Genomic DNA, 27,758 nt, shown 5'->3' with positions numbered 1-27,758 from the left:
GGGTTTCCAAGAGCTGAATAATCTGATGGTTTCCCTGCACACTTAAAAGATAGATTGTTAGTTTCAATAGGGATTTAGATACACATAAAACCCTCAGATCTAGAGATACCTGCAAGATCGAGTGATCAGAAAATGTTTCTCTAGAACTCAACACCTCAAGCAAGAGCCCTGTGTTAATAGATGATCCAGCCACTGGCTATTGAAACAACAATATTCAATATTACACAATTAGAGCATTAAAACATATTCATCACATACCATAGATCATTGAATGAGAGACACCATGAATTGAACCCCAAAGACTTTTTATTAATGCAAAAGAAAAATTACATCCAACAGCTTGACTCAGAACTTGCTTAAGATTTCTTGTTACAGCACACGATAATGCTATGAAGAGCTCAATGGATTCCTTATATAGAAAAATGAGAGGATTAAACCGCTCCAAGTGGAAAATAACGGCTAGTTGCTTGATCCATGGCTTGATTCTCATCAAAATATTTTGATCCATTGATCTTCTTGAAAGAATTCGATCTCCATAGTTGATGGAGAAAAATTCCTTGATCCTAGTCAAAATTTGAATTTCATCCCTTGATCTGGAGGGAAAATTCGAATTCCATGATAAAAGGGATCCTAGTCAAAATTTGAATTTCATCCCTTGATCTGGAGAAAAAATTCGAATTCCATGATAAATCCCTTTTTTTCTGGTCCAAAAATAATATTTTGAACTTTTAAGTTTTAACATCAAAAAATCCCCTTTGACTTAACTACCATAGTTTAGAGGGTCATTTTTTCTTAGAAATTTGACTTTTCCCTTGATGGATGACCCCATAAAATTAATTTCTTTTGGACCTACAAATTATTGATGTTTTTCCACTTTGAAAGAATTTAATCTCTCAAATAATTTTTTTGACACAATTTAATTCATTTTCTGGCTAATATTTTCTTTTATTTTTGCCAGAAAAAGTAATTAAAAGACTCTAGAGGGGAATTATAGATTTTCCACCCTCTAAGTGGGTCTAAAAAATATTTTGTTAATGGTGTTCTAATTATGAGGAACCATACACCAAAAAGATTTCCAGACACATGTTTACATCAAGATATTACAACAGTTCAACCCTTAGAAGGGGAATTTTACAATAGACACAAACCCCTTAAGACTCAACCAAATTTTGCGACTCAAGACACATGATCTAGTATGATAAAAATACATCGACTCGATAACACTAGGACTCAACTAAGACCTCATCAATGAGTTCCACCCTAGCTTTGGGGTATATCTGAGAGAAAAACTATGCCAATTATTCGCGTTTACAAACACAAATAATTTGGGGAGGTTAAAAAACTCCCTAGAGTGAAACCCTTTGAGAAGAATCATACGCTTACCTAGGTGTTGTTACATGGCTTAATAGTCATACTATAATCATTTTTATAATAATTTACAAAATTTGGGATTACAATGATGATGATGATTGATTTTTTTTTTGTTCACACTTTTGTACTCTTTCTTGGAATTGTTGACATGTACATGGCCAATAGGACTGAACTAACATTAAAAGGGATACCACAAGCAAAGATGGCCCTTGCCACTCTTGACTCAACTTTTTGTCTCGCTTGATTGTCGAGCATTTTCGATAATCTACTATCTTTAACTAGATTTGATGGCTTGGATATCTCTTCTTCTACTGCTAGCGTTGCCCTCTTTTTTTCTTCTTTAACAATCCTTGGCAAATTGCTAGCACATAAGCGGGGATTGCTACCGCCACCCATATTGATTCTGCTTTTTTGATCGTTCAATCTTTCGAGCATCATCTTGCTTTCTCTTAAATGTAGTCCTCACCTTCGTATTTTTAGTATGTGAACAAACTAAAATACTCTTTACCTCTCCAAGCAAAATGTGAGTATTGATTCTTGTGTAAGAGTACTTGAAGGTCCTAGCCCCTCGGGGGAAGATGGTGTAACTAGGTTCGGTCTTCATAAGTATGAAATGTATTCTTGTAAATATAAAATGAAAAAGAAATTATTATTATTATTGGAGCATGGGTTTCATGCAAGTTCTTTTATTTTATAGGTCAAGCACCCATTGAGTGCTTCTAGGGTTTGTCCTAGGTATAAGAGTCATTGTCATATATTAAAGACCCTATGGGCACATTGTAAATTGTAAGGAAAAATTTATTTGGTCTTTAAAGTGTCAAAATACCTCCAATATTAAGTCAGCCTAATGTGCTGTCAAGTTGGCCTACCTGAAGAGCCATGTCCACCCTTGAAGAAGCCTATTTGTAATAGGAACTCGTCCTCCATTTGGATCACTCACTCTCTCATCTCTTATGCGAAGAAGTAGAAGAAGGAGAAGTTGAAGAAGGAAGTGCGAAGAAGTCAAAATTTTCTGGGCCTTATCTATTCTTATGGGAGGATCGAATTTAGGGTTTCTGCTTTGGATCTTCTGTGGTTCGATTTTGGAAGCAGAAGAGAAGGGAAGTCAAGCGAAGGTCTCTTAGGGCATCTCATTAAAAGCTAACACACAATTATCAAGTTAAGAGAATTAACATATTCATTGCCTTATTGAATTCTCAACATGGTATCAGAGCATTGGCTCTCTAAGGGCATCATGAAGATCTCATCTACAATGAAGAAGTTCATCAAAAACATTGCAAGCCATCTCAAGAAAGGTATCAAGGAAGCTTGGAATTTCTTATTCTCTTCAAAGAAGGCATCAATCAATGAAAGTGATGAAGGTCTCTTGTTGGCTCTCTCTGGTACATTCCAAGACGAAGACATCTAGGTACTTGATAGTGGTGCGTCAAGGCACATAACTGGCCACTCCCACCAATTGAAGACCTTATCAAAAGGAAAATCCACTTACTCTATGGAACTTGGAGACAACAAAAGCTATCTGGTGAAAGGCGTTGGATCAACTTCCATAAAACTCGAAGATGGAAGCAACATCCACCTCAACAACATTCTATTTGTTCCAGGTTTGCACAAAAATCTACTTTCTATTTCGAGTTTAGAAGATAAAGGAGATAAAGTAGCCTTCATTGGTGGAAAAGTAGTGTTTGGGGAAAAGACTCAAGCATAGATCAAGCAAAAGTTATTGGTATCCAGGAAGGAAGGCTTTACAGATTAATATCTCCTGTAAACCAAGCCCTATTTAACACTGAGATTAGTCCATGTGAACTTTGCCATCGAAGATTTGGTCGTCTACATTTCAAAATACTTCCAACTTTAAATTCCATAGTAGTTGGAATACCAAATTTGAAGGAGGATCATGAAGGTGTCTGCAAGGGATGTGCATTAGGCAAGAATACCAAGAGACCATTTGGAAGTAGTGCTTCGTGGTCAAAAGAAATCTTGGATCTCATTCACTCTCATGTGTGTGGCCCTAGGACTCCAAAATCAGTTGGAGGCCACCTATACTATGTCACATTCATAGAGGATCATTCAAGAAAGACCTGGGTTTACTTAATGAAAACCAAAGATGAAGTATTTACAAAATTTCCAGAATTCAAGGCTGAAGTGGAGAACCTTACAGAAAGAAGAATCAAGATAGTAAGATCTGATAATGGAGGAGAATATACATCCAAAGAGATTACAACATTCTGTATGGAGTCTGGGATTAAGAGGGAGCTAATAGTCCCATGCAATCCCGAACAAAATGAAGTTGCAGAAAGAAAGAACAGATCCATTGAAGAAAGTTTAAAAGCAATGTTACACGATCAAGATCTACCTAAGTTCTATGGGGAGAGGCAACATAGACAACAATCTACATTCAAAATCGATGTCCTCACAGATCTCTAGATAACAAGACTCCGGGAGAAGTGTTCATTGGGAAAAAGCCGTCTGTAGATCATCTTCGAATCTTTGGGTGTCTTGTGTATATTCATATACCAAAGGACAAAAGAAAGAAGCTGGATCCTTCTAGTATGAAAGGTATATTTGTTGGGTATAATAACTCATCAAAAGCTTATAGAATCTATATGAAAGATGGACATCACATTGAAGTTAGTCGTCATGCCATATTTGATGAGAGTATAGCATTTAAGAAGTCAAAATAACTTTCTATAGATTTTGATGATGAATAAATTCCGATATTTGAGGAAGAAGTTGACAAGGAAGGAGAAGAATCACACCATGAAGAAGAAGGGCCTAGTAAACCTGTTCAACCCATGGTCATTCTAGAAACAAGGAAAAGACCTAATTGGTTGAAATCCACACTACTTGATGCAGAAGGTCATGGGGCAACGTAAGGATTATTTAGAGAAAGTAAAATACCCAAGGAATATTCTGGGTATGCTGCATACATGACAAAATTAATAGAAGTGGAACCATCCACCTTTTAAGAGGTTGTAGCACATCGAGAATGGAAGGATGCCATCAATGAAGAATGTCGATCTATATTGAAGAATAGACTATGGGAGATCATACCTAGGCCCAAAGACAAATCTTTGGTTACTTCCAAGTGGATCTATAAGATCAAGCACGTAGTTGATGGACGTATAGATAAGTATAAAGAAAGATTTGGGCTAGAGGTTTCTCTCAACTTGAAGGCATTGACTATGAAGAGACATTTGCTCCAACAACAAGATATACAACGATTCGATCATTAGTCTCTCTGGCAGCATCGATGTGATGAAACATCCACCAAATGAATGTCGAGACTTTGTTTTTGAATGACACCATAGATGAAGAAGTCTATATAGAACAACCCTTGGGATTTGAAGTCAAAGATAGGAAGGCATATGTTTGCAGATTAAAGAAAGAATTATATGGCCTCAAGCAAGCACCAAGGGCATGATGATCTTCTCTTGATAGGTATAGAAGGTCGAATTGAAGAATGTAAGAAGCAACTGGCAGCAGAATTTTACATGAAGGATCTTGGGCTGATGCATTACTATTTGGGACTAGAAGTTTGGCAAGGAGCGAATGAAATCTATTTGGTTCAAGGAAAGTATGTGATCAAAATTCTAAAGAAGTTCGACATGATGGACTGTAAACCTATGACCACTCCGATGATCACAAACTTCAAGACATTGAGGAGTTCCGAATGAAGCCCTGTGGATCCTTCCAGGTATAGACAACATGTTGGCTCATTGATGTACTTGGTGAATACTCGAACATACATGTTTTGCAATAAATGTACTTAGTCAATTCCAAGGGGAGTCGAAGCATGATCATTAGATAGCAGCAAAGCATATTCTGAGATATCTGCGAGGAAACATCAACTACTGTCTCAAATATGATAGAAGGAATGACGTCCAACTGATTGGATATACAGATTCCGAATGGGGAGGCAGTGAACAGGATGGAAGAAGCACTATGGGAGGATGTTTCAGTTTAGGATCTCCATGCTCTCATGGATGAGCAAAAAGAAAGACACCGTTGCTTTGGGTAGTGCTGAGGCTGAATATGTTGCAACATGTGAAATAAGTAGAGAAGCAGTATGGTTAAGGAAGCTGCGAAGCTGCTATCCGACTTGTTTGAAGGACTGATGAACCCTACAATGATACTTTGTGATAACATTAGTTGTATTCGTTTGTCTGAGAATCTAGTGTTTCATGGAAAGATAAAGCACATCAACAACAAGTATCAGTATATTTGAGAGCTAGTACAAAATGGTGTGCTGCAACGACGATATATCTCCACTGATGAACATGTAGCTGACATATTGACGAAATCACTTCCGAACAAGAAGCTTGTATACTTAAGGGACAAGCTTGGTTTGGTTGATTTGTCCTCCCTAATTGAGAGGGAGAGATAGACACAACATTCTTGTCTTCACTTGGGAAGAAAGAATGGAGGATTGGGTAATCATTTGGCATTCGATACTCTTTGAGAATGTGGTAGGACATTCAAGATAAGAGTAGTCGTGGACCGATATTCTTTGAGGATTAGCTACCCAAGATAAGAATAGTCCAATGGGAGGTCATACTCTGTGAACACCCGGGTGGAGTATGTACCTTGGGAGACAATGATGATGGTGTCTATACATCATTGGTCTCACCAACATTGTGTTCTAATCTTGTGGAGAGATAGCGCTGATAGTCAAGACCTTGCTATGTGACAATGTTGGTTATATGATGCTAGAGAGATGGGTTACCGATCTGAATTTTCTTATGAGATCTCTTCAGATTGAGAATGACCATGTACCTCTTATGAATACCTCCCTAGTTAAGAGGGAGTGTTGAATAATGTGTCACTAGGTTCGGTCTTCTGTAGCATAAAAACTTACGCTGGAACACGAAGAGTGATAGCTTGTAGACTTGAATGTAAAAATACACACAGGTATTCAATAATAATAATTTATTAATATATTAAATTGTATAAGATGATATAAGATGTTACAATGAGGCCCTGCTTTTATACCTCAGCAGGTGACCTTTCGTGAATGGGCATGTCTTTTAGACATGCCTTTTCACTTAACTTGATGACTATTTAACCTAACTAATATTTGATTATTTAATATTTATATTTATTTTATTTATTTAATTGTTATGAATTATATACATAACATAGCCTCTTCCTTCAGAAGCTTTGTCCTCAAAGATTTAACGTTTGGGATTTTCTTCACTTAGTGTATGTCGTCTTCGATGTATATAATCTGGCCATCCTCTTCTCTTATAGCTCATCGGTAATATTTCCTTAGATTTTTTTATTTTTATATATTTATTTATTTTTAAAGTCTAATTTTTTAATTAACTAGAAATTATATATTATAACTATAAGAAAATATAATTATATAATTCAATTCTATATATATATATATATATATATAGTTTTGTTGTTAAAAAAAATAGGTACGACGTGATAGTTGAGGGCACCAGGACTTCGATTGGCTGCAATGTTTTGACTGCAGTGAAAAGGAAAATGCGTTTTGCTGTGGGAGATTCGGTTCGAGGGTAGGTCTGGCGGATAGCAGCGTAAGCAGCCAACGGATCCGTTTTGAGTCACCTCTATTGACCGTGACCCTTCCGTGATTTTTTCGATGTCACACCGTAACCTCTCCTCTTCATCAATCTCATCTTCAAAGCCATACGGCAATAGGTCTAGTAACTTCAGGACCACAATTTTCACTGGCATTGACGCAGCAACGGGTCTCCGAGAAAGTTCATGGAGGAGTTCATAGTCTTCATGGCTCATTGTATTCACAATACCCATGTCTTGGTAGAGTGAATGCGCTATGTTGAGTACAAGCAGCCAATGTTCCTCAGACAGGCCAGCAAAAGCTGGGGTCCAATCCTCACCAGCTTCCATTTCGATCATTTCAAGAACATGCTCCAATAAATACATATCACAGCTCCAAGCCAGAGCTGGTTCTTGAACCAGATGTTCACCACTGAGCATCTGGTCGAGGACAGAAAGCACCAAGCGAAGAGCCTCTCGAGTGTCCTCCATGACCCCCAACCGATCCTGATCACTGAACAAATCCAGCAGGTATATAAATATTTGCACAAGCCTTACCACTAGAAATTTGACCATATCGAGAAGCAATGTGATGCGACGTCAAAGAAAATTAGAAGAATAGAAGCTGTACATAATATTGGCTATGATTTTCAGATTGGTGGAAGAAAGCGCGGCGGGGTTTGCCGTTATAAGGTATCCAAGAACAAAAGAGAAATGGTGGTGGTGCAGAAAGCTGGACTCGATCGAGAGAAGACCGAGGACCAGGGAGTGAAAAACCTCGTCTGCGGACTATAAATTTCTTATTAAAACTGATATGAATCGATAGCAATGTGAGGGATCTTGGGGTTTTAGGTGATTCCATATTTGTTCTGTGTTCACATCGAGGACGCGGAGGGTTTTGAGAGATTCTCTGTGAAATAAAGTGGTTTCTTCAGACGATAGTGTGCGCGAATAAGATTTGGAGATGATTTCACCTAATAATTTTAGGGCTTTTTTGTCTGAAATGAAGATTTGGTGATTTAAGGGTTCGAATTGGAGATTCAAGCGAAGATAGTTGAGTCTTTTCCAGGCGTTGGACCAATTTTCCCTGGTCATCTCAGGCAACTTTTCTTCTTCGTCGGGAAAATAATGGCGAATTTCGGCGAGAAGTTCTTGAATTTCGGGCAAGGAAAGGAGTCGAGGATAGTCTGGGATGACTTCCCATCCTGTGTATTGGGTGCCCATAGTTTTTGTGAAATATTGTCTCATCTCTGCTCTGAGAGCGACATTGGGAGTTATGTTGGTGGGATTTCTACCTCCCATCGCAGGTAAAACGCACTGCCATTCCTTCTTGTCATTGTCATTCAAAAGCACAGGCACATCAACGTCATTGTCGTTACTATACTCATGACAATCTCCACCGAAGACATAACTTTCAGAATTATCATTTCCAGTTTTCATATAACTACTTTTACTATCTTCCTCATCACAACCGTTGTTGAGATTTTCTTCATGTGGATCTCTCTCACTACGACCAGGTTTATTTTCACCTTTATTAAAAGTAGTGTTTTGTGCCTTATTCTCATCATTTTGATCATGGTTTTCTTCCTTATTATTGATTTCCTTTCGACATTCATTAACTTCTGCAATTGATTTTTCTAATTGCTGAAATACTTCTTGAATTTTATTAAAATTCTAAACGCCATCAAGACAAGAACGTAATGGCACATTGTGTGGCGAACAACGTTCAAAGACTCGTATGATTATATCGTGTGCCATGGCTCTGATACCACTGTAGCATAAAAACTTACGCTGGAACATGAAGACTGATAGCTTGTAGACTTGAATGTAAAAATACACACAGGTATTTGATAATAATAATTTATTAATATATAAAATTGTATAAGATGATATAAGATGTTACAATGAGGCCCTGCTTTTATACCTCAGCAGGTGACCTTATGTGAATGGGCATGTCTTTTAGACATGCCTTTTTACTTAACTTAATGACTATTTAACCTAACTAATATTTGATTATTTAATATTTATATTTATTTTATTTATTTAATTGTTATGAATTATATTCATAACATCTTCATAAGTATGAAATGTATTCTTGTAAATATAAAATGAAAAAGGAATTATTATTATTATTGCAGCATGGGTTTCATGCTCAAGTTCTTTTATTTTATAGGTCAAGCACCCATTGAGTGCTTCTAGGGTTTGCCTTAGGAATAAGAGTCATTGTCATATATTGAAGACCCTATGGGCACATTGTAAATTGTAAAGAAAAAAATATTTTGTCTTTAAAGTGTCAAAATACCTCCAAGATCAAGTCGGCCTAATGAGTTGTCATGGGCACATTGTAAATTGTAAAGAAAAAATTATTTGTCTTTAAAGTGTCAAAATACCTCCAAGATCAAGTCAGCCTAATGAGCTGTCAAGTCGTCCTACATGAAGAGCCACATCCACCTTTGAAGAAGCCTATATATAAGAGGAACTCGTCCTCCATTTGGATCACTCACTCTCTCATCTCTTATGCGAAGAAGTAGAAGAAGGAAGTGCGAAGAAGTCAAAGTGTTTCTGGGCCTTATCTATTCTTTTGGGGTTCGATTTTGGAAGCAGAAGAGAAGGGAAGGCAAGCGAAGGTGTCTTAGGGCATCTTGCTAGCCCTAGGACTCAAGTCAAGACAAGCGCAGTCAAGAGGAAGGCTATTAGAGGGAGATCGAAGTCTCCTAGAGAAGCAACAACAATTGCTGGGTAACAAAATTTCAGATCTACTTGGAGGTTGAAGATATTGCAACAGGAGGCCGTGGTAGACTTGATCTTTGGAGAGTATTTGTCTGAGTCTAGGTCATGGTATTCGTCAATTGAAAGCTCTGAAAGGTAAAGAAGAGATTTACGGGTTTTCCCCTCAAGAGGAGGGGTTTTGGCCCTGGCTTGCAGCCTATACACTGTGTCACTGTTCTTATTGTTTTGGTAGCTGTTTGATGTATTGCACATTGGAACAATAATGAACAGAGCTAATAAGTAAAAGGTAACACACAGTTATCAAGTTAAGAGAATTAACATATTCATTTCCCCATTGAATTCTCAACAGATGGCCATGAAAATTACATGAAAATTAAGTGTTATCTGCATACATAGACCCCTAGAGGGTATAGTGGTAGTAGTTGGAATCGATCCCATGTCACGTGAGTATGAGACCAGCATAGTTGCAGATTCCTCTAGATAGAAAAAAAAAGTCCTTGAAGGTCCTATCAATTTTACATAAAATGCACCTCCATTCCCATGTACTCACTCCTAGGGGCCAACACCCATTTGCTTGACTTTGGTATCATACTTTCGAAGAGGCTAGTATTCTTGCTGCTTGGTTGCTTGAAAAGCTCTAGTGGCATTAGAAATACCACTTTGAGAAGTTATGAATGCTGCAAAAACAGTAAAAAAAATTTACTCTCCAAAAAATATGTGCTTCCCACACCCTCCTCCTTGATGCCCACAACTGTCCTCTTGCTAGAAATACGCCAAAGCTTGCTTCCAGTGCTCCAAGACACAAGTAAAATGCTTGTTGCTGCTGTAGGAAGTTCCTCTCGCTGAAGAATATGTGAGAAATGAGTGAATGGAGTGCTTTTTTTTATAGAAAGGAGGTTAAGGTTTTTAGAGTATTACAATTATAACTTTTTTGAAATTAAATTATTTTAAGGAGTGAATTAAATTTTCTCGGCCATAAAAGGGCCCCGCGCGCTTCTTGGTTGCTTGAGTGGGCCTCAAAAGTCTAGAACATCGCTAAAATGTTGTTGTCTGTACCACATGGTGTTTCCAAATCGTGAGATTTCGAATGGTACAGTCAACACTGTTTGGGGGCTGTAACGGTTGTTTCATGCAAGTTTCTACATTACGTGGAGTTCCAAGTATTGGTACAATGCATGGGGTGGCGTTTCCTACATCATAGTATTTCATGATGTCGAAGGTCTATTATGGGTCCAACTAGCCTTTTTGGGCTAAGAGTCTTCATTTTTAATACTTTTAAGCTTTTGAGAGGGAGCTTTCGTTACAGTTACTCAATATACAGGGGGGTTAGAGTATGTTCATGTCAATGGACTTTAGAAATCGAATCATTGCGTAGAGGGAGTCCGTTGTTCCACAAACAAGGGGGTCTCATACACCAACTTGGTGTCTGACTTGGTCATGACTAATGACCTCAAAATTGGCTTATTACTATTTTCCCCCTTTTGCATTTTTTTAAAAAGATTTTCTTAGTCCTTTTCTTTAGATATCTATTTTTAACATAGGACTTTGAGGCTGGCTTTTTTGAATGAAGTGGCATAATTCTAGCTTAATTATTGTTTAATTTTTTTAACTCTTTGCTCTTAACCTCTAGTGTTTTTTGGCTTTTCTTGACTTTGGCTTACATTGATCTTCAAATTTATATTTAGACCTTGTCGGATGACAAATGACAAGTCAAACATAAACGGGGATATTATTTTTCTTTTATGATTGGGGTGGTAGTAAAAGGGAAAGGATGGAGAATGTTTGATATGGTTAGGATATGTGGTACTCTACACAGCTAGATCACTAGTGGTACCTTTTGGCTTAAGTCATGACAACATTTGTCTAAGGACAATTATGTCATCCCATGGTACAGAATACAAAATATTAAAATCTTTATTGTTAAGACATTTTATTATATCACACCCAATGCTTATTACTTTCATTACAAGGTTAGAGGCTATCACGTCACACCTAAGCAAGGAACCAATATAGGAAATAATAGCACATCAACTGAAAGAAAGGTCACCATGAAGTACCATCTACAAGTGCACATATAATCAGAGGTATAAAGCATAGGAGTTGATATGCCATGGTGGATTCATCTGATAGAACTCGTGGATGATTTTAGGTTGGATGATCATATATCTGATGGAAGAACTGGAAGAATGAGTCGATCCGGCAGAGAGTAGTAGAGCTCATCCAAGCAGCATCATAACACCCCCGAAAGGATGGTCTAGAAGTAGTTTCCCTTGCGGTGTCAACAGACCTAATGAATGTCCTAGAGCATTTCCACTATGGCACATGATGAAATGTAAGTGCATACAATAAATGAAAACGTCAAATAATTATCATCACATTAACACGCATAATGATGGCAGAGAAATTTGACTAGTAGGTGAATTGTAACATTAAACAATAAGAAAGAGGTAAATTATCATATAGTTCCATTCAGTAGAGTTAAATTTATGCTGAAATTAGGAAAAGGTTGTACAATTACAGTTCTATTACATATTCACTGCACCATATCATCTTGACTCTGTCCTGTTATAGGTTTGCCTCAGGTGACCCCTATGATTGAAAATGATGCAATTAAATTCTCATTTTGTGGTGTTTGCTGCAGCAGTTCCATAAAAGAAACCGATATTTTGAGTGTGTTTGAGAAACCACCTAATGTGGTCATATAAGTTTATTGTTATCTTAATAATTGCTTGCCTAATGTGGTCATAGAAGTTTGTTTTCATCTTAATAATTGTTTGAAGTTCATTCATTTGTAGGCTGTTAGCATATTTACAATTTTTGAGTAATGCAACAATATAATATCAGTTGTACGCATACCAAATGTCAATTCTGCATTATCCCCTATTACTAGAAGAAAATTGGCTCTTATGTACGGAAATCCAAATTCCATTAGAAATCTGAAAGATATTGCAGCATGGCACTGCTTATGGAAATTGCCCTCATTAAGAATGTCCAAACAATGAATAAATGAAATTTCATGATGCACAAGTGAATAATGAATGACAGAATGAAGAGAATTTGAGGTATTTGTATTGCTTTGATGTAGTTTGGGCACCTCCTTGGTTGACATGCATTGTTAATCTAAATGGCTCTATGGTGGGCATAACTGACCCGGAGCTATGGTGTCACACCCCAATAAATGGAGGCCACGGGCCCTGTCATGAAGTCTGTGAGAGGGGTGACATATGGAAACCTTTTCCTTCTCATCAAAGCCTTTGTTGATTATTCTAAATACAATGTTTGCTTTCACAATACAATATTACAGTTGCTGGGTTAAATATCCTATTTATTTATTGGATGTTATGTTTCTATCAGCTATGCATTTAGAACCTGTTAGTTAAAGCTTACTTGAGGCTATCTCAGAAAGAGAAGCAGTATTGTAGAAGTCCAGTAGTTGATTATGATGCATACAACTCGCCTTGGGAATGCATTCCAATTTTGTACTGAAATGAAAAGTATGATTTTTAATTTAATTCTCTGAGAAAATAAATCTATTCTATTTATGAAATTGTTTTTTGTTCTGAATGCATGCAAGCAAAATCAATAAATCCCATGTTTTTACAAGCCCTAAGCCTAGTTTATGTATTGCCATTGTGGGAGACCATATTCTTAGAAGCCCCAAGTCTATATTATTTGTTATCATTGTAAAAATTTTTAAACTGAAATTCTATCACTGCAGTGACTGATTTATTTCACCTACTTATTATTCTCAATAAGTTATTCACGAAATTCCTTTAGCAAATATTAAAATAAATTCTACTGCAGTTATCACACAATTACCCGGAGAAAATACATGCACAAGAATCAATCACATCAACACAATTATTTTTGGACAATTGTCCCTGGAAAACCCAATGCGGGAAAACCGGTGCAACAGATGAGGGCTTTATTAATATTCAGCAGCATTTGCTTTTACAAGGAATTATTTTTACAAAGAACTAAAAGAAAACACCCGAGACTTTCCCTCTGAGACTATCTGACACTTTGGAGACCCTGCTCTCACTTCTGCGTCACCCCTGCGTCACTCTGATTGACCCAGTGCGGCTCTGATTGGCTCTGTGTCCTTCTGCGTCAGCCTATGTAGGCCCTGCGTCTCTTCTTTGGGTTGCGTCTCTCTTTTAGCATCGTCTTACATTGCCTCTGCGTCACCTCCTCCTCGATCTCTGCTTGCTGCTGAAGCCCTCCTCTTCCTCCACCCTGCAACTCCCTTTGAAATCGATCTCTTGTTCCTTGAGAATCGAATTTCCTTGAGATACTGAGTATCTGTTGGTGTATCTCCAAATGACCCTCAAGTCTTCTCTTATACTTTTCTTGTTGATGAATCAACGACTGAGATTAAGTCCCTAATTAACGACTAAGATTAAAACAGATTTGATCCTTGTGTCTTAGAAGCTTCTCATCCTTATTTTTATTAATACCCATTAATATTTTTATTTTCTTAAGTTTAGACTTAGGAACCCATTAAAAATATTAATTATTTTAATAACTCCTCATCCGGATGGAATTTCTCAAAACGATTTCTGGGACTTGGAGATCTCATGTGCCTTAGCCTCTCCTCCAAATTTCAAGGCTAGAGCACATTTGATGCTACCACAAATCAACCCTCCCTCTTAGCGAGGAATGTGCTCTAGTAATGCTCGATCATTGAAACATCACACTGATCTGCCGCATCGGTACCTGTGTTGATGCTTGGCCTGCTGCCTTACATCATCTGCACTGTTACTCCCTGTGATGCTGCCCATGACACTGCCACTGCCGTTGCTACATCTGTACTGCAACTTCCTCTCAATCTACTACATCATGCTGCCCATAACATTGCCACTGCTAATTGTTGCACTGCAACTTCTGATACTTATCCATTATTGAAATGGATTTTTTACCATCCCCATCTTCTCCCTGAAATGAACAAATTTTGTTCTTCCTAGAGCCTTGGTGAGGATGTCTGCCACCTGTTCTCCTGTAGGAGTGTACCTCAACTCTACTGCCCCTCGTTTGACACAATCTCTGACAAAGTGACACCCGATATCTATGTGCTTCGATCGATCATGAAATATTGGATTCTCAGAGAGCTTGATGCAACTCTGATTATTACACATGATCCTAGTCGCTTCCGTCCTTCTCCTGAATAGATTCACAAGCATTTTTCTAAGCCATATGTCTTCGCACGAAGCTGTGCTAGCTGCCATATATTCTGCTTTAGCTGAGCTCAGAGCCACAAATTTCTATTTCCTACTGCACTAGGAGGTCATTCCTGATCCAATGTTGAAACAGTACCCAGTTGTACTTTTCCGATCTACTGAACTTCCAACCCAATCTGCGTCAGTGAACCCACTCAACCTGATATCGTTGCCTCTGGTGTACAATAGTCCATGCTCGACTGTTCGTTGTATACACCTGAGAACATGTTTGGATGCTGCCCAGTGTGCCCTCTTAGGTTCTTCCATGAACTAACTAAGGGTGTTGACAACGTAGAAAATGTCTGGCCTAGTATTGACCAGATACATCAAGGACCCTATGAGTTGCCTGTACAAGGTGGGATCAACATCTTTATCTTCTGATGCATCAATCTTCTTCCAGTTGTTGATCATTAGAGTAGCCATAGGTCTACAATCTTGCTTCCCGAATCTCTTCAGAATTTCTGTAGCATATCTCCCTTGTCCCAGGAAGATCTCACCCTTCTGCCAAACTTCCAACCCTGGGAAATAATGCATCTGTCCCAAATCCTTCATGTCGAATTCTGTGGCAAGGTTCTTCTTGCAGCCTTTGATGAGCCTGGATGATCCTGTCAGGAAGAGATCATCCACATATAACACTAGGATTAGAGGCTCATTTTCTACAACCAAATAATAGAGATTAGCGTTTGTGTCACTCTTGACGAACCCCATCTTCTGCAAGTAGCCATCAATTCGATCGTACCATGCCCTAGGTGCATGTTTCAACCCATACATGTCTTTCTTTAATCTGCATACATGAGATTTCTTCTCATGTGTCTCAAAATATTCTGGCTGTTCGATGTATACTTCCTCTTCTATTTCCTTGTTCAAGAATGCTGTCTTGACATCCCTCTGATGGATCTCCCACCCCATTTGTGATGCAAGAGATTTCACGGACCTAATAGAAGTATACCTGGCTACTGGGGCAAAGGTTTCTTCGTAGTCTATCCCTTCCTTCTGAGCATACCCCTTTGCCACGAACCTGGCTTTGTATTTCTCCACACTGCCGTTTGCAGCATATTTGACCTTGTAGATCCATCTTGAACCTACCGCTGATCTATGTTGAGGTCTAGGTACCACTTCCCTGACATCATTGACCATTATGTACCTGTATTCTTCCACCATAACATCTATCCATACTTGATGCTGAACGACCTCATGAAAACTAGAAGGTTCTGCAACCTGAGCTACTAAGGCCTGGTATCTGTCTGGCTGTCTTCGCTCCCTTTTACTATTCCTGGGTGCACCAATGAAGCCTTCTGCATCCCGTAGAGTTTGTCGGAGTTCTCGGATCCTTCTTCCACTGGTAGTAGGTACATCTATCAACTCCTCTTCTTCCTGAGATTCCTCCTATTCTGAAGCCTTGTCTTCATGAAGATTTCTGTTACTAGTTTCCACTGGTTGAAGTGGTCTGACCAACGGCTCGTCTTTCGACTGATCCTTGGAAGACATTTCTTGGGATTTTCTGAAAGCTCTATCCTCCATGAACTTTACATCCCGCCGAACTACTACCTTCCTACTCCCTGGAAGATAGACTCCGTATGCCTTAGCATTCTCGCTATATACCACAAGATATCCTTTCTGATCAATTTGGTCTTTTTTCTTTCTCTTCTCTTCAAGTATACGACAATATGCTAAACTTGCAAATATCCTGAAATGACTGACTTTAGGTGTCTTCCCAGTGAAGACCTTCTCCAGAGTGATTTTGCCCAATGCCCTGTGAGCAGTCCTGTTCTGGACATAAATTGCCGTGCTGCATGCTTCTGCCCACAGGAATTTAGGCATATCCTGATCATACAACATTGCCCTAACTCCTTCCACAATAGTCCTGTTTTTCCTTTTTGCTACCCCATTCTGCTTCGGATTGTAGGGAGTTGTCCACTCAATTCTCATGCCTTAGCGCAAAAATCGTTGAAGTCCTTGTCAACATACTCTCCACCATTGTTTGAGCACAACACTTTTATCTTCTTCCCTGCCAAATTCTCCACTAGAGCCTCAGACTCTTTGAATTGACCAAAAACCTCGTCCTTGGTTTTCAGAAATTAGATCCAAGTCTTCTTGGAATGGTCGTCAATGAAGGTGATGAAGTACTCGGCACCGCTAAGAGCTTTTGTGGACATCGGTCTGCAGATGTCTAAGTGTATCAATCCTAGCACACTCTTTGCCTTATTGTTACTTCTGGAAAACGCAGCTTTGGCATACTTGCCCAGAGCGCACCCTCTGCATACATCATCCCGTTCAGTACTTAGTTCTGGAACTCCTGATAATGTTTTCTTGAGAATTCTCAGAGCCCCATTGTGCAAGTGTCCCATCTTCCTGTGCCATAGCTCATTGAAGTCTTTGTCTCCATCACTGCCTATCAGTGCCATTGGTGATTCTAGCTGTAACCTGTACAACCTGTTACTTCCGATTCCAATTTGAGCCTTCTTTTTCCAACTTGGGTGTTTGACATACACTTCTCTTTAATGAAGAAAATGTCATATCCCTTGTTTTGAATTTGAGATATGGAAAGTAAGTTCATCCCCAATCCCAACACATGCAACATATTGGTTGCCGAAAGTAACTCTCTTATTTCGGTTTGAAAAACTATGGTACCTCTTCCTATTGGAGTACACTTCGCCTTATTCCCCATGGTGATCTGAAAATTCATTCTTTCTTCCCGATAATCTGAAAAACATTCTCGGATTCCTGTCATATGCTAGGAAGCTCCACTGTCTATGTACCAAACATGCGACAAGGCAGAGCTTGCAAGGCAAACGGCTTCTTCTTCCAATCTGGAAGCATCAAAGATTCGCCCCTTGTGCATCCTTCTGAAAATCTGTGCGAGTCCCTTTGAGTGGATGCCTCTGCATCATGATCTTGACCCATAATCGATTTTCCTTTCTTGTTGTCGAATCTCTGCTCTGATACCATATGAAAATTTATAAACTGAAATTCTATGACTGTAACAATTGATTTATTTCACTTACTTATTATTCTCAATAAGTTATTCACGAAATTCCTTTAACAAATATTAAAATAAATTCTACTGCAGTTATCACACAATTACCTAGAGAAAAATACATGCACAAGAATCAATCACATCGACACAATTATTTTTGGACAATTGTCCTCGGAAAAACCCAATGTAGGAAAACCGGTGCAACCGATGAGGGCTTTATTAATCTTCAGCAACAATTGCTTTTATAAGGAATGATTTTTACAGAGAATTGAAAGAAAACACCTAAGACTTTCCCTCTGAGACTATTTGACACTTTGGAGACCTTGCTCCCACTTCTGCGTCACCCCTGTGTCACTTTGATTGACCCAACGTGGCTCTGAGTGGCTCTGCGTCCCTCTGTGTCAGCTTGCGTAGGCCCTGCATCTCTTCTCTGGACTGCGTCTCTCTTTCAGTGTTGTCTTCCACTGCCCCTTCATCACCTCCTCCTCGATCTCTGCTTGTTGTTGAAGCCCTCCTCTTCCTCCACCCCTGCAACTCCCTTTGAAATCGATCTCCTGTTCCTTGAGAATCGAATTTCCTTGAGATACTGAGTATCTGTCGGTGTATCTCTAAATGATCCTCAAGTCTTCTCTTATACTTTTCCCGTTGATGAATCAACGGCCTAGATTAAGTCCCTAATCAACGACTAAGATTAAAATAGACTTGATCCTCGTCTCTTAGAAGCTTCTCATCCTTATATTTATTAATACCCATTAATATTTTTATTTTCCTAAGTTTAGAGTTAAGAACCCATTAAAAATATTAATTATTTTAATAACTCCTTATCCGGATGGAATTTCTTAAAACAATTTTGCTTTTATAAGGAATGATTTTTACAGAGAATTGAAAGAAAACACCTAAGACTTTCCCTCTGAGACTATTTGACACTTTGGAGACCTTGCTCCCACTTCTGCGTCACCCCTGTGTCACTTTGATTGACCCAACGTGGCTCTAAGTGGCTCTGCGTCCCTCTGTGTCAGCTTGCGTAGGCCTTGCATCTCTTCTCTGGACTGCGTCTCTCTTTCAGTGTTGTCTTCCACTGCCCCTTCATCACCTCCTCCTCGATCTCTGCTTGTTGTTGAAGCCCTCCTCTTCCTCCACCCCTGCAACTCCCTTTGAAATCGATCTCCTGTTCCTTGAGAATCGAATTTCCTTGAGATACTGAGTATCTGTCGGTGTATCTCTAAATGATCCTCAAGTCTTCTCTTATACTTTTCCCGTTGATGAATCAACGGCCGAGATTAAGTCCCTAATCAACGACCAAGATTAAAATAGACTTGATCCTCGTCTCTTAGAAGCTTCTCATACTTATATTTATTAATACCCATTAATATTTTTATTTTCCTAAGTTTAGAGTTAAGAACCCATTAAAAATATTAATTATTTTAATAACTCCTTATCCGGATGGAATTTCTTAAAACAATTTCTGGGTCTTGGAGATCACATGTGCCTTAGCCTCTCCTCCAAATTTCAAGGCTGGCTAGAGCACATCTGATGCTACCACAAATCAACAACGATTATGGCATGCTTTTTTGTATTGTTGGTTGTTTCCTTAGGTTTAGTGTGTATTCTTATCAATGAATATATAGTGATTGGATGTATGAGTGGTGCTATTTTAGTGAATATTAAAAGGATCCAAGACAAGTTACAATGCAACCTGCACGTATTTGAAAGACTACCCTTGATGCCAAACACCATGATTCAATACCTTGTTTACAATGAGTGCCATGGTCATGGGGCATGTTCCTATTGTGCTATTAAATGTGAAGATTTTTGAGATTTTCAAAATATTTTGAATCGAAATGTTGAATATGTATATTTGGCATTGCAGGAATGGACGTTTTCTTCTGCCTTCTTCTAGGAATCTTATTTTGTCATCTGCAATTACAGAATGTGAAGAGGCATTGAATCAGGGTAGTCTGACACCTACTGAAGTGTTCATCAGTCTCCGTAACAAGAGTATTTTGCAACTTTTTGCATCTATTGGAAGATTCTTGGGCCTAAAGGTAATATAAAAGCAGGCATCTATGAATTACATTAAAACCATATTACAGTGCTTTAAAAGAGTTAAGTTGTTTATGTGAAGTGTATTATGCCTTGTAACTTTCTGAATTATTTGCCTGTTTTATTGCATCCATAAACAACGTATTTGCTGGTTTTAGGATGAATAACTACAATAACTTCATCCCTTTATAGTGACTATTTTCTTCCCATGGTTTATTAGTTGGCATATCCATTCCGTGGCACATTTTTTTCCATTCTCATGCTGTTAAATTTTCTTCTATTTTAAATTTAATGTGCACATTATTTCGTGCTTGTGTGAACGCTGATTATAATTCATCTCTAAAGGTCACTACTTTACCACTGATATTCAAACCTGTTTTGCAGTTGAATTGTTTATAGAAGTGGTAAGTACATGAAAATTTCAGTATGCGAGGAAATTACAACTTAGAATTTGAGAGGAAAAATGATACAACGGTCAAATGGAAAGGTAGAGAATCTCCAGTGGAGGTGCCATCACATGCTGGAAATGATGTACTGGAAACACTTGGATTTTTCAATACAATATTATTCAATGCTGGGCCTTGAATGACATCTAGTCATTCGGTCGAGAATCCAGACATCTTTCCAACACTTGATTTGTTTGTTAAGCTTGATGTGATAGTAGATATAGGGAAGTATTCTTTACAGCTCCACATTCGTTATGGAGAAAGATGATTGAAGATATAGATGAAAAGAGAAAACGTTTGGGAAGAGACAGAGAGGAGAATAGGATGCAGATCTCAAGGATTTGGTGTATACTATAAACTTGCTCAAGAAGACCAGTTGGGGTAAACAGGGATTGGTTAATGATCTGTTCAATAAGTTGGAACATCAATTTTTAGGTTCCAAGGGCTGGTCTTTATGATTTTTGATGTTGCTATTTGATTGGTTCCTTTGGTTTGAGTTCATTTCTTATATAAAGGGAGTGCATACCTCTTTTGTGCTTTGTTGAATCTGTCCATTTAAAAGTTCCAAGCAATGTCACATGGTTCAGGTTCGAATTCAAGTTCGACAACAACTAAATTCAATTCAAATTCGAATTTTTTGATGAAGTTCGAATGAGGTTTGACATTAAATTCGACTATAGTCAATTGAAATATATATGTAATTTAACTCTATGTCACATGGCTCGAGTTCGAATTAGAGTTCGACAACGATTAAGTTCGATTCGAATTCGGATTTTCCGATCAGGTTCGAATGAGGTTCGGCATTAGGTTCGACTATACATATTTTTCAATATATATATATATCTATATATGACAAAATAATAGGTAATTCAAAATTGATCCATAAACACATGAATACAAATTCTTATTAGTAAACATACATGAATAATGTAATCATTCTAACATCTAGTTAAATGTAAACATACACAATAGTAGTTTGCAAAAAGAAATGACATAATTTTCAGCCTTCAAAATTTAAATGAATGTCAAATACTAGTAATCTTTTAAAAAATCACATAATCAAAACATGATCAAAATTTAAACATACACATCATTGTAGGACATCTTCAATTTTCAAAATTTTAAATATCATCAAAGTCATCAACACATGGAATTCCATCATTTGGCTCATCTAGTGAGTCATCATCAATGCTAATATAATAAGGAAGTCATAAGGACCATTGCCAAATAGTTATAATCCATAAAATTGTTCTAGGAAATTCAAAAAACATAGATAATCTATACTTATGGCCTACTAGTATGATCAAAAAGCTCTCAATCATCATGTGCAGATGGCGTAGTAAAGGCACTAGAATGGTAATCATCAAAGTCATCAATAGATGGAATTCCAACATTTGGCTCATCTAGTGAGTCACCATCAGTGCTAATATCATCTTCTTCTAGCTCTAGATTAGCATCAAACCATGGCTCGGAGGAACTAGATGCATCTTTGGCCACGCTACTCAAGGCCAACTTCAAATTACTGCGAACATAAACAAGGTCTTCCAACCTTGTAGACAATAATTTGTTTCTTTTCTTGGACTGGATATGGTTAAAGCTACTCCAGTTCCTTTCACAAGCAGAGGCACTTGATCCCTGACTCAAAATACGAACTGCAAAACGTTGCAATTTAGGAGTTTGTGATCCATAAAACTGCCACCATCTCCCTGGAGGAATATTGGGCCTATCTTGTATTGCACTAGACCTTGCAAATATTTCCTCTTCCAACTTGTATGCTCGGAGCTGCTCTCTAATTCTCCTGCATTCTTCTAGATCAGGGACCAACCGTTCAACTGCATCATAAAGGCCATTCATGACTTCTGCATCATTTGTTCTTTCTATCCAAAGAGTCTATGATCCAAATAACAAGCTGTTGCATGTAAAGGACTATGCAACATCTTCCATCTTTCATCAATCATCTCCCATATTGCAATGTACTCATTTTTCTCATTATTAAAAGATTTTTCAATGGCTTCTTTAGCATGATCCATGCCCTCTTAAACAAAACCCTGGGAAGGGGTATCACTATCAACCATGCGAAGCATATCAACAATTGGTTCACATACTTTTAAGACCTTCTGAGCACTGCCCCAAAAAGCATTCCCTAAAATCACCTGTTCCAACTCCTTTCCTTTAGCTTCCTGTAAAAGATGAGACTTTTCCCACTCATTGTTGCAAAAAACAACTCTTATACTCCCTTTTTCTTCAACTAGCCTTTTGATAGTAATATAATATGTGGCAAACCTGGTGTCACAAGGCCTGAGAAACTCCCTAGATGCATTATTCTTGTACAAGCTCAATGTGAGTTGATGGTTAAATATGAAGTGGTAAATTTGTTTCCCCCTCCGAACTGTCTTGTTAATCCATGCAAACTTTGCCAAGTCATGTAACAATAAGTCAAGACAATGAGCAGCACAAAGTGTCCAATATATTTTTCTGTATTTATCCATGATCATTTTTCTTGCACCGACACAATTTGAAGCACTATCAGTTATAACTTGGACCACATTTTTTTCTCCAACCTCAAGAATAGCTTCCTCTAAAATCTCGAAAATAAATTCAGAGGTCTTCTTATTCTCTGATGCATCAACTACTTTCAAAAAAAGTACCCCTTTAGGGCAAGAAACCAACACATTAATAAGAGGTCTATGATTCATATCTGACTAACCATCTGATAAAATTTTGCACCCTGTTTCCTTCCAAGAGTCTTTGATCTTCTGCAAATTGTTTATAACTCTTTCTTTTGACCTCTTCAAAAAAGTGGTCCTTGTAGTCTCAGAACTAGGAGGGACATATCCTTTACCAAAACCTGCCATCATCTTACACGCATTGATGAAGTAAGGGCTTCTTGCCACATTAAATGGAATTGCAGATTCAAAAAACATATCAGCTACAACATCATCAACTTCTTGTTTCTGCATGGGCTTCCAAAGAGTATTTAATGTAGCTGTCCCACTTGATTTACCGATCTTTGACTGAGATGAACTCCCAACACCAACCATGCTTGAAGAAATTGCAGATAATGAATTGTAATTCATTGCAATTTCTGTTTGAACACGTTGTCTTTTGTTTTCATTCACTTTCTTAGCCTTTTGTATATTGTCATAATCTTTCTGAAGTGTCTCCTTGAGCTCTGCAGACACATTCTTGCAACCTTCAACGCCACCTCCTTTGCCATTAGTGACAGAAAGTAAGTGGTCCATGACTCTAGTTAAAGATCCAAAAAACTCATTATTACATAACTTGCATTTCAAATGCCTCCCATGAGGCCCGTCCAATTTCTCCACATATTTCCATCCTTCTGCCGTTGACTTTGGAGGTGCCATGACAAATATGTCTGCATTTTTGTTGGCAATGGCATATTAAGATTCGAATTTAAATAAATGATAAAATTGTGAAATTCAAATATAAATAAAACTTGATATCTTGATTAAAAAGTAAGAAGTAAAAAAAATCTATTGAATCATACTATGTCCTGCCTCCTAGGATACATGGTTTTGCACAATTTTCTTTTACTTCTCATTCTCTATTTATTGAGATTGAATGCCAATCCTCAAACAAGCACAATTTTTGACATACATAGAATTGATTATTAATGATAGGTTAAATCTTACAATTATTATTAATGGTCGTTCTTCTTATCAATTTGGATGAAACGACACCCAAAATGCACCAAAATTTGTATCTTAATTAAATTGAAACAGAAAAATATAAAAAATAACTAGGTTAATTTAAAAAAATATAAATGCACGCCACTATCATTTCGAACTTATAATATAATAACTCTGAGGGGTTTTATCTGGTTTCCAAAGCAGTCAATATCTTATACATTTGAGAAATCCCAAAGGACAAAGCTACTTTATGAATGTTAGGGGTTTCCAACTTTCCAAAGCAGCCAATATCTTGTACATTTGAGAAATACCAAAGGATGCTAGGAAGTGGACAAAGGTACTTTTATGAATGTTTGTGAAGCCCTTCATAGAGAATCCAAGATTATATTTGTTTCCCAATTGAAAAAATTGGAGATGTAATTAAAAGGCACCAATTTCACTACGAAAGGACAGATGGGTAGTGGAAGAAGACGATCCCCAATGCTCCTATCAAAATAATTTAACATGAAGTGGACGAAAAGTCATAAATTCTCAAAAACAATTTGAAAAACTGAGGAAAAATACTAGTTTTGTTTGTGTTTGGGCATTCAAGGTCAAACTTATTGAAGCCTTTCAAGACTCTATTGCACTATTCAATCATCAACTTGCCGATTTTGTTTTTAGAAATGCTAGTTTTGTTTTTGTTTGGGCATTCAGGGTCAAACTCATCAAAGCTTTTGAAGCCTTTGTTGCAAGATTCAATCATCAAACTTGCCAAGTAAAGCCAAGGATGGTAGCTTAGTCTTAGTTATTGTTGTGGAAAAAATGAGTTTATTTTGAGTATTAAGAATGAAATTCACTCAACCTTTCAAGACTTTGTTACATGACTTAACCAACTTAATTGTGGAGCCCATTATCAACGTTCATTTAGTTTACTATATTTGCAAAGACCAAATTTCTTATGATTTTGAGTAATTAACCCAGATTGCATTAGATTAACTTACCTTTTTTTTATTTTTATCAATCTGACCTGAACATAATTACTTGGAAAACTCAACTGTAATATCATCTCAATGACAACTAACATAAACGACATAAAAATGTACTAGGTATATGGGATGCCCAATTTTCCTTCAAAATGAAGCTCCCACCCTTGTTCATGCTATACAGGTTGTTTTCAGCTTAATAAAGGCTTCATAAAAGAGTATTTCCAAATGGAATAAACTAGTATTTACAAATGAAATTAAAGCGATTTTGAGAGTTCAAAAGATGTTAACCTAGCTTTCAGAATGCCTTCTCAATGATAACTAACATAAATGGCACAAAAAAATGCAAGCTATTTAGGGTACGCAAGTTTCCTCCAAAAACGAGGCTCCTGTCCTGGTTCAAGGCTGGAAGAACCTTTTGGGTAGGGCTGAGGTTTTTCCATACATGTAAAATACTAAATTTTCGATAACAGATTTCTAAGAAAAAGCAAATCTAAATGTTTGGATTTTCATCCAAATCTACCAGGCCTACACCAACGTCAAAGACGATTTTCCTATCTGAACATCTCATGACTTACTTAAGTCCTAGGAATTACTTTGCTTTATATTCACAGGAAATTTGCTATCACATTCTTAAAAATATCAATCCAGAGTCCAAACCTATTTTACCAGAAATGGTAAACGTAAACAGAATAAGAAACAGGACTACATGGTTAACAGAACAAGAAACAGGACTTCAAGGGCTTTGGTGAATAAGAAATGTGAACCACTTCCCTCACAACATACAACACGACTGTAAAATTGAGTTTTGGAGGATAAGAAATCTACTTTACCAGAAACAGGAAACATAAACATAACGAGAAACAAAACCGAACAAGAAAAGGGACTATAGAGTTTTGGCGGATAAGCAACGTGTACCCACTCCCCTCCCTGCATATATCATGCATATAAAAAAGAATGGTGGTGTATAAATGCATTCCCAATGGGGGAATGGGAATGACAACGACAACATAAACGGAATGAGAAACAACTAGGCAGCAATGAAATTATTAACACATAATTGGAGTCTGGAGATAACTTCACGATAAGATTATTAAATTGAAAATCCTGCTATCGCATAATTTATATGATAATATGACCAGTCACCGCATGGGAAAGGGTCGATGTGGTACCTATGTCAACGCCGAAAGCTGAAGCTCGAAGGTGTCGACACTGGGCAGCATGACCACACTCACAACGATCCCAGCACTGGGCAGCAAGACCACACTCACAGCAGGACCACACTCACGAGTCATAGCGATCCCGACACTAGGCAGGCCGCAGCAAGACCACACTCATAGCGATCTCAAACGCAAGACCACAACATACAGACAATCAAACACACTCAACAGCTTGTGCCAAATCCTTCCAGCGCCATCGTTTATAAAGAAAATTTTGGCGGGAAGCGATGAAGAAAACCAGTATGCGACCCAAAACTGCAAAAAAAACCATCGAACCTTAAAAAAAACCGTTGAAATTTGTGTTAAAGTACGTTCAGGTTCGATTTTTCAGGTTTGATGTTCAGGTTCGATTAGGTTTGAATTCGTTCAGGTTCGCCGTTCAGGTTCGACTTTCAGGTTCGGCGAACCTGAACGAATTTCAAATTTTTTTTTCAAGGTCGACGAATTTCGAACCTGAACCTTTAGGTTCGCCGAACCATGTGACATAGATTTAACTTACATAAATTTTAAATTATTCAGTTCACATATTTTTAATTATATCACAAAATTTATATATGTTAAAATGCATATTTACTTATTAAATAATATCTTAAATTTATATTATAATATAAGTTGGATAATAAATATTATACCTCACAAAATTCGATAGAGTAGATCAAGGAAACAACTTTTGAGTTTTTTTAATCCACTTAAGTTAATTACAATGTAAATCAGAATTTTTTATTTGAATAAATACAAATCCATACATTACAAGGGAATAAATACCCACATATCTTATCAACAAGTAATGAATGTGAATGATAAAATTAAGTGAATTTGATAATGTTGAGGGAATGGATCAGAATGGAGCGAAAAGAAACAAAATACATTGATTTATTTAATAGTGGACGAAACTGGTTCAAGGAGGAATTTCCAACCCAAAGGAACTCTACCTACCTACCTGCTTTTATATTAATTAAAATGTAATAATTTATAGCCTTTATATTGATTAAAATGTAATAATATTATGTCATGACTCTTTCGTCTAGTAAACACTGGAAGTTACAATAGATAAAAAAAAATTAGATTGATACCGCAGATTTGGGCGGATTTATTTGTAGATGAAAATGACAAATTTTACCGTGGAATCAGTGAACCACTGAAGTGGCAATGCACATACCTTGATGTTAGCGGATCATGTCGGTGGATCATTTGGTAACTCGGCAAGCAAATAGAGTCTATTTTACCGACATAGCACACATATGCTAACGAAGGGAATTTTATTTGCGAATAGAGGGCGTATATGCCATATGCAAACGGAGGCCAAGAAAAAGATCGACCAAATTGTTGGAGAAAATGGAACTAGGTTCGGTCTTCATAAATGTAATTTTGTTATTTGTACTTATTCAAGAAAAGAGAAATTATTTTTGTATTATTTGTCAATGAGTTTTTTGCTCATTGAAAATAGATTAAGCACATTTTGAAGTGCTTCTAAAGGGTCAAAGTCAAATTGTAATTATGAAAATACCCTTTGAGGGCATGTTACATCATTTAAGTCATCATACAAGGTCAAGTAACTCTAAGCATGGTCAAATCCTCTCCTAGCACCAAATAAGTCTACAAGTAGCAAAAACG

At 37.5% G+C, this 27,758-nt stretch overlaps 1 protein-coding gene across 1 annotated transcript in view; it reads left to right on the top strand.

Annotated features, from left to right (window-relative positions):
- Nucleotides 1–27,758, top strand: part of SWP (RNA polymerase II transcription mediator) — a 174,377-nt gene that overhangs the window by 110,444 nt on the left and 36,175 nt on the right. The window contains exon 4 of the mRNA XM_089447732.1: nucleotides 19,691–19,865. Within this exon, the coding sequence (XP_089303858.1) occupies nucleotides 19,691–19,865 (175 nt within the window). The remainder of the gene's footprint in view (nucleotides 1–19,690; nucleotides 19,866–27,758) is intronic.

Source organism: Pinus tabuliformis, chromosome X (genome assembly GCF_031772625.1).
Source record: "Pinus tabuliformis cultivar Carrire ecotype Pingquan chromosome X, CPIR1, whole genome shotgun sequence".
NCBI lineage: Eukaryota > Viridiplantae > Streptophyta > Pinopsida > Pinales > Pinaceae > Pinus > Pinus tabuliformis.
Note: the sequence above shows the minus strand (reverse complement) of the source record. Positions and strands in the feature narration are given on the sequence as shown.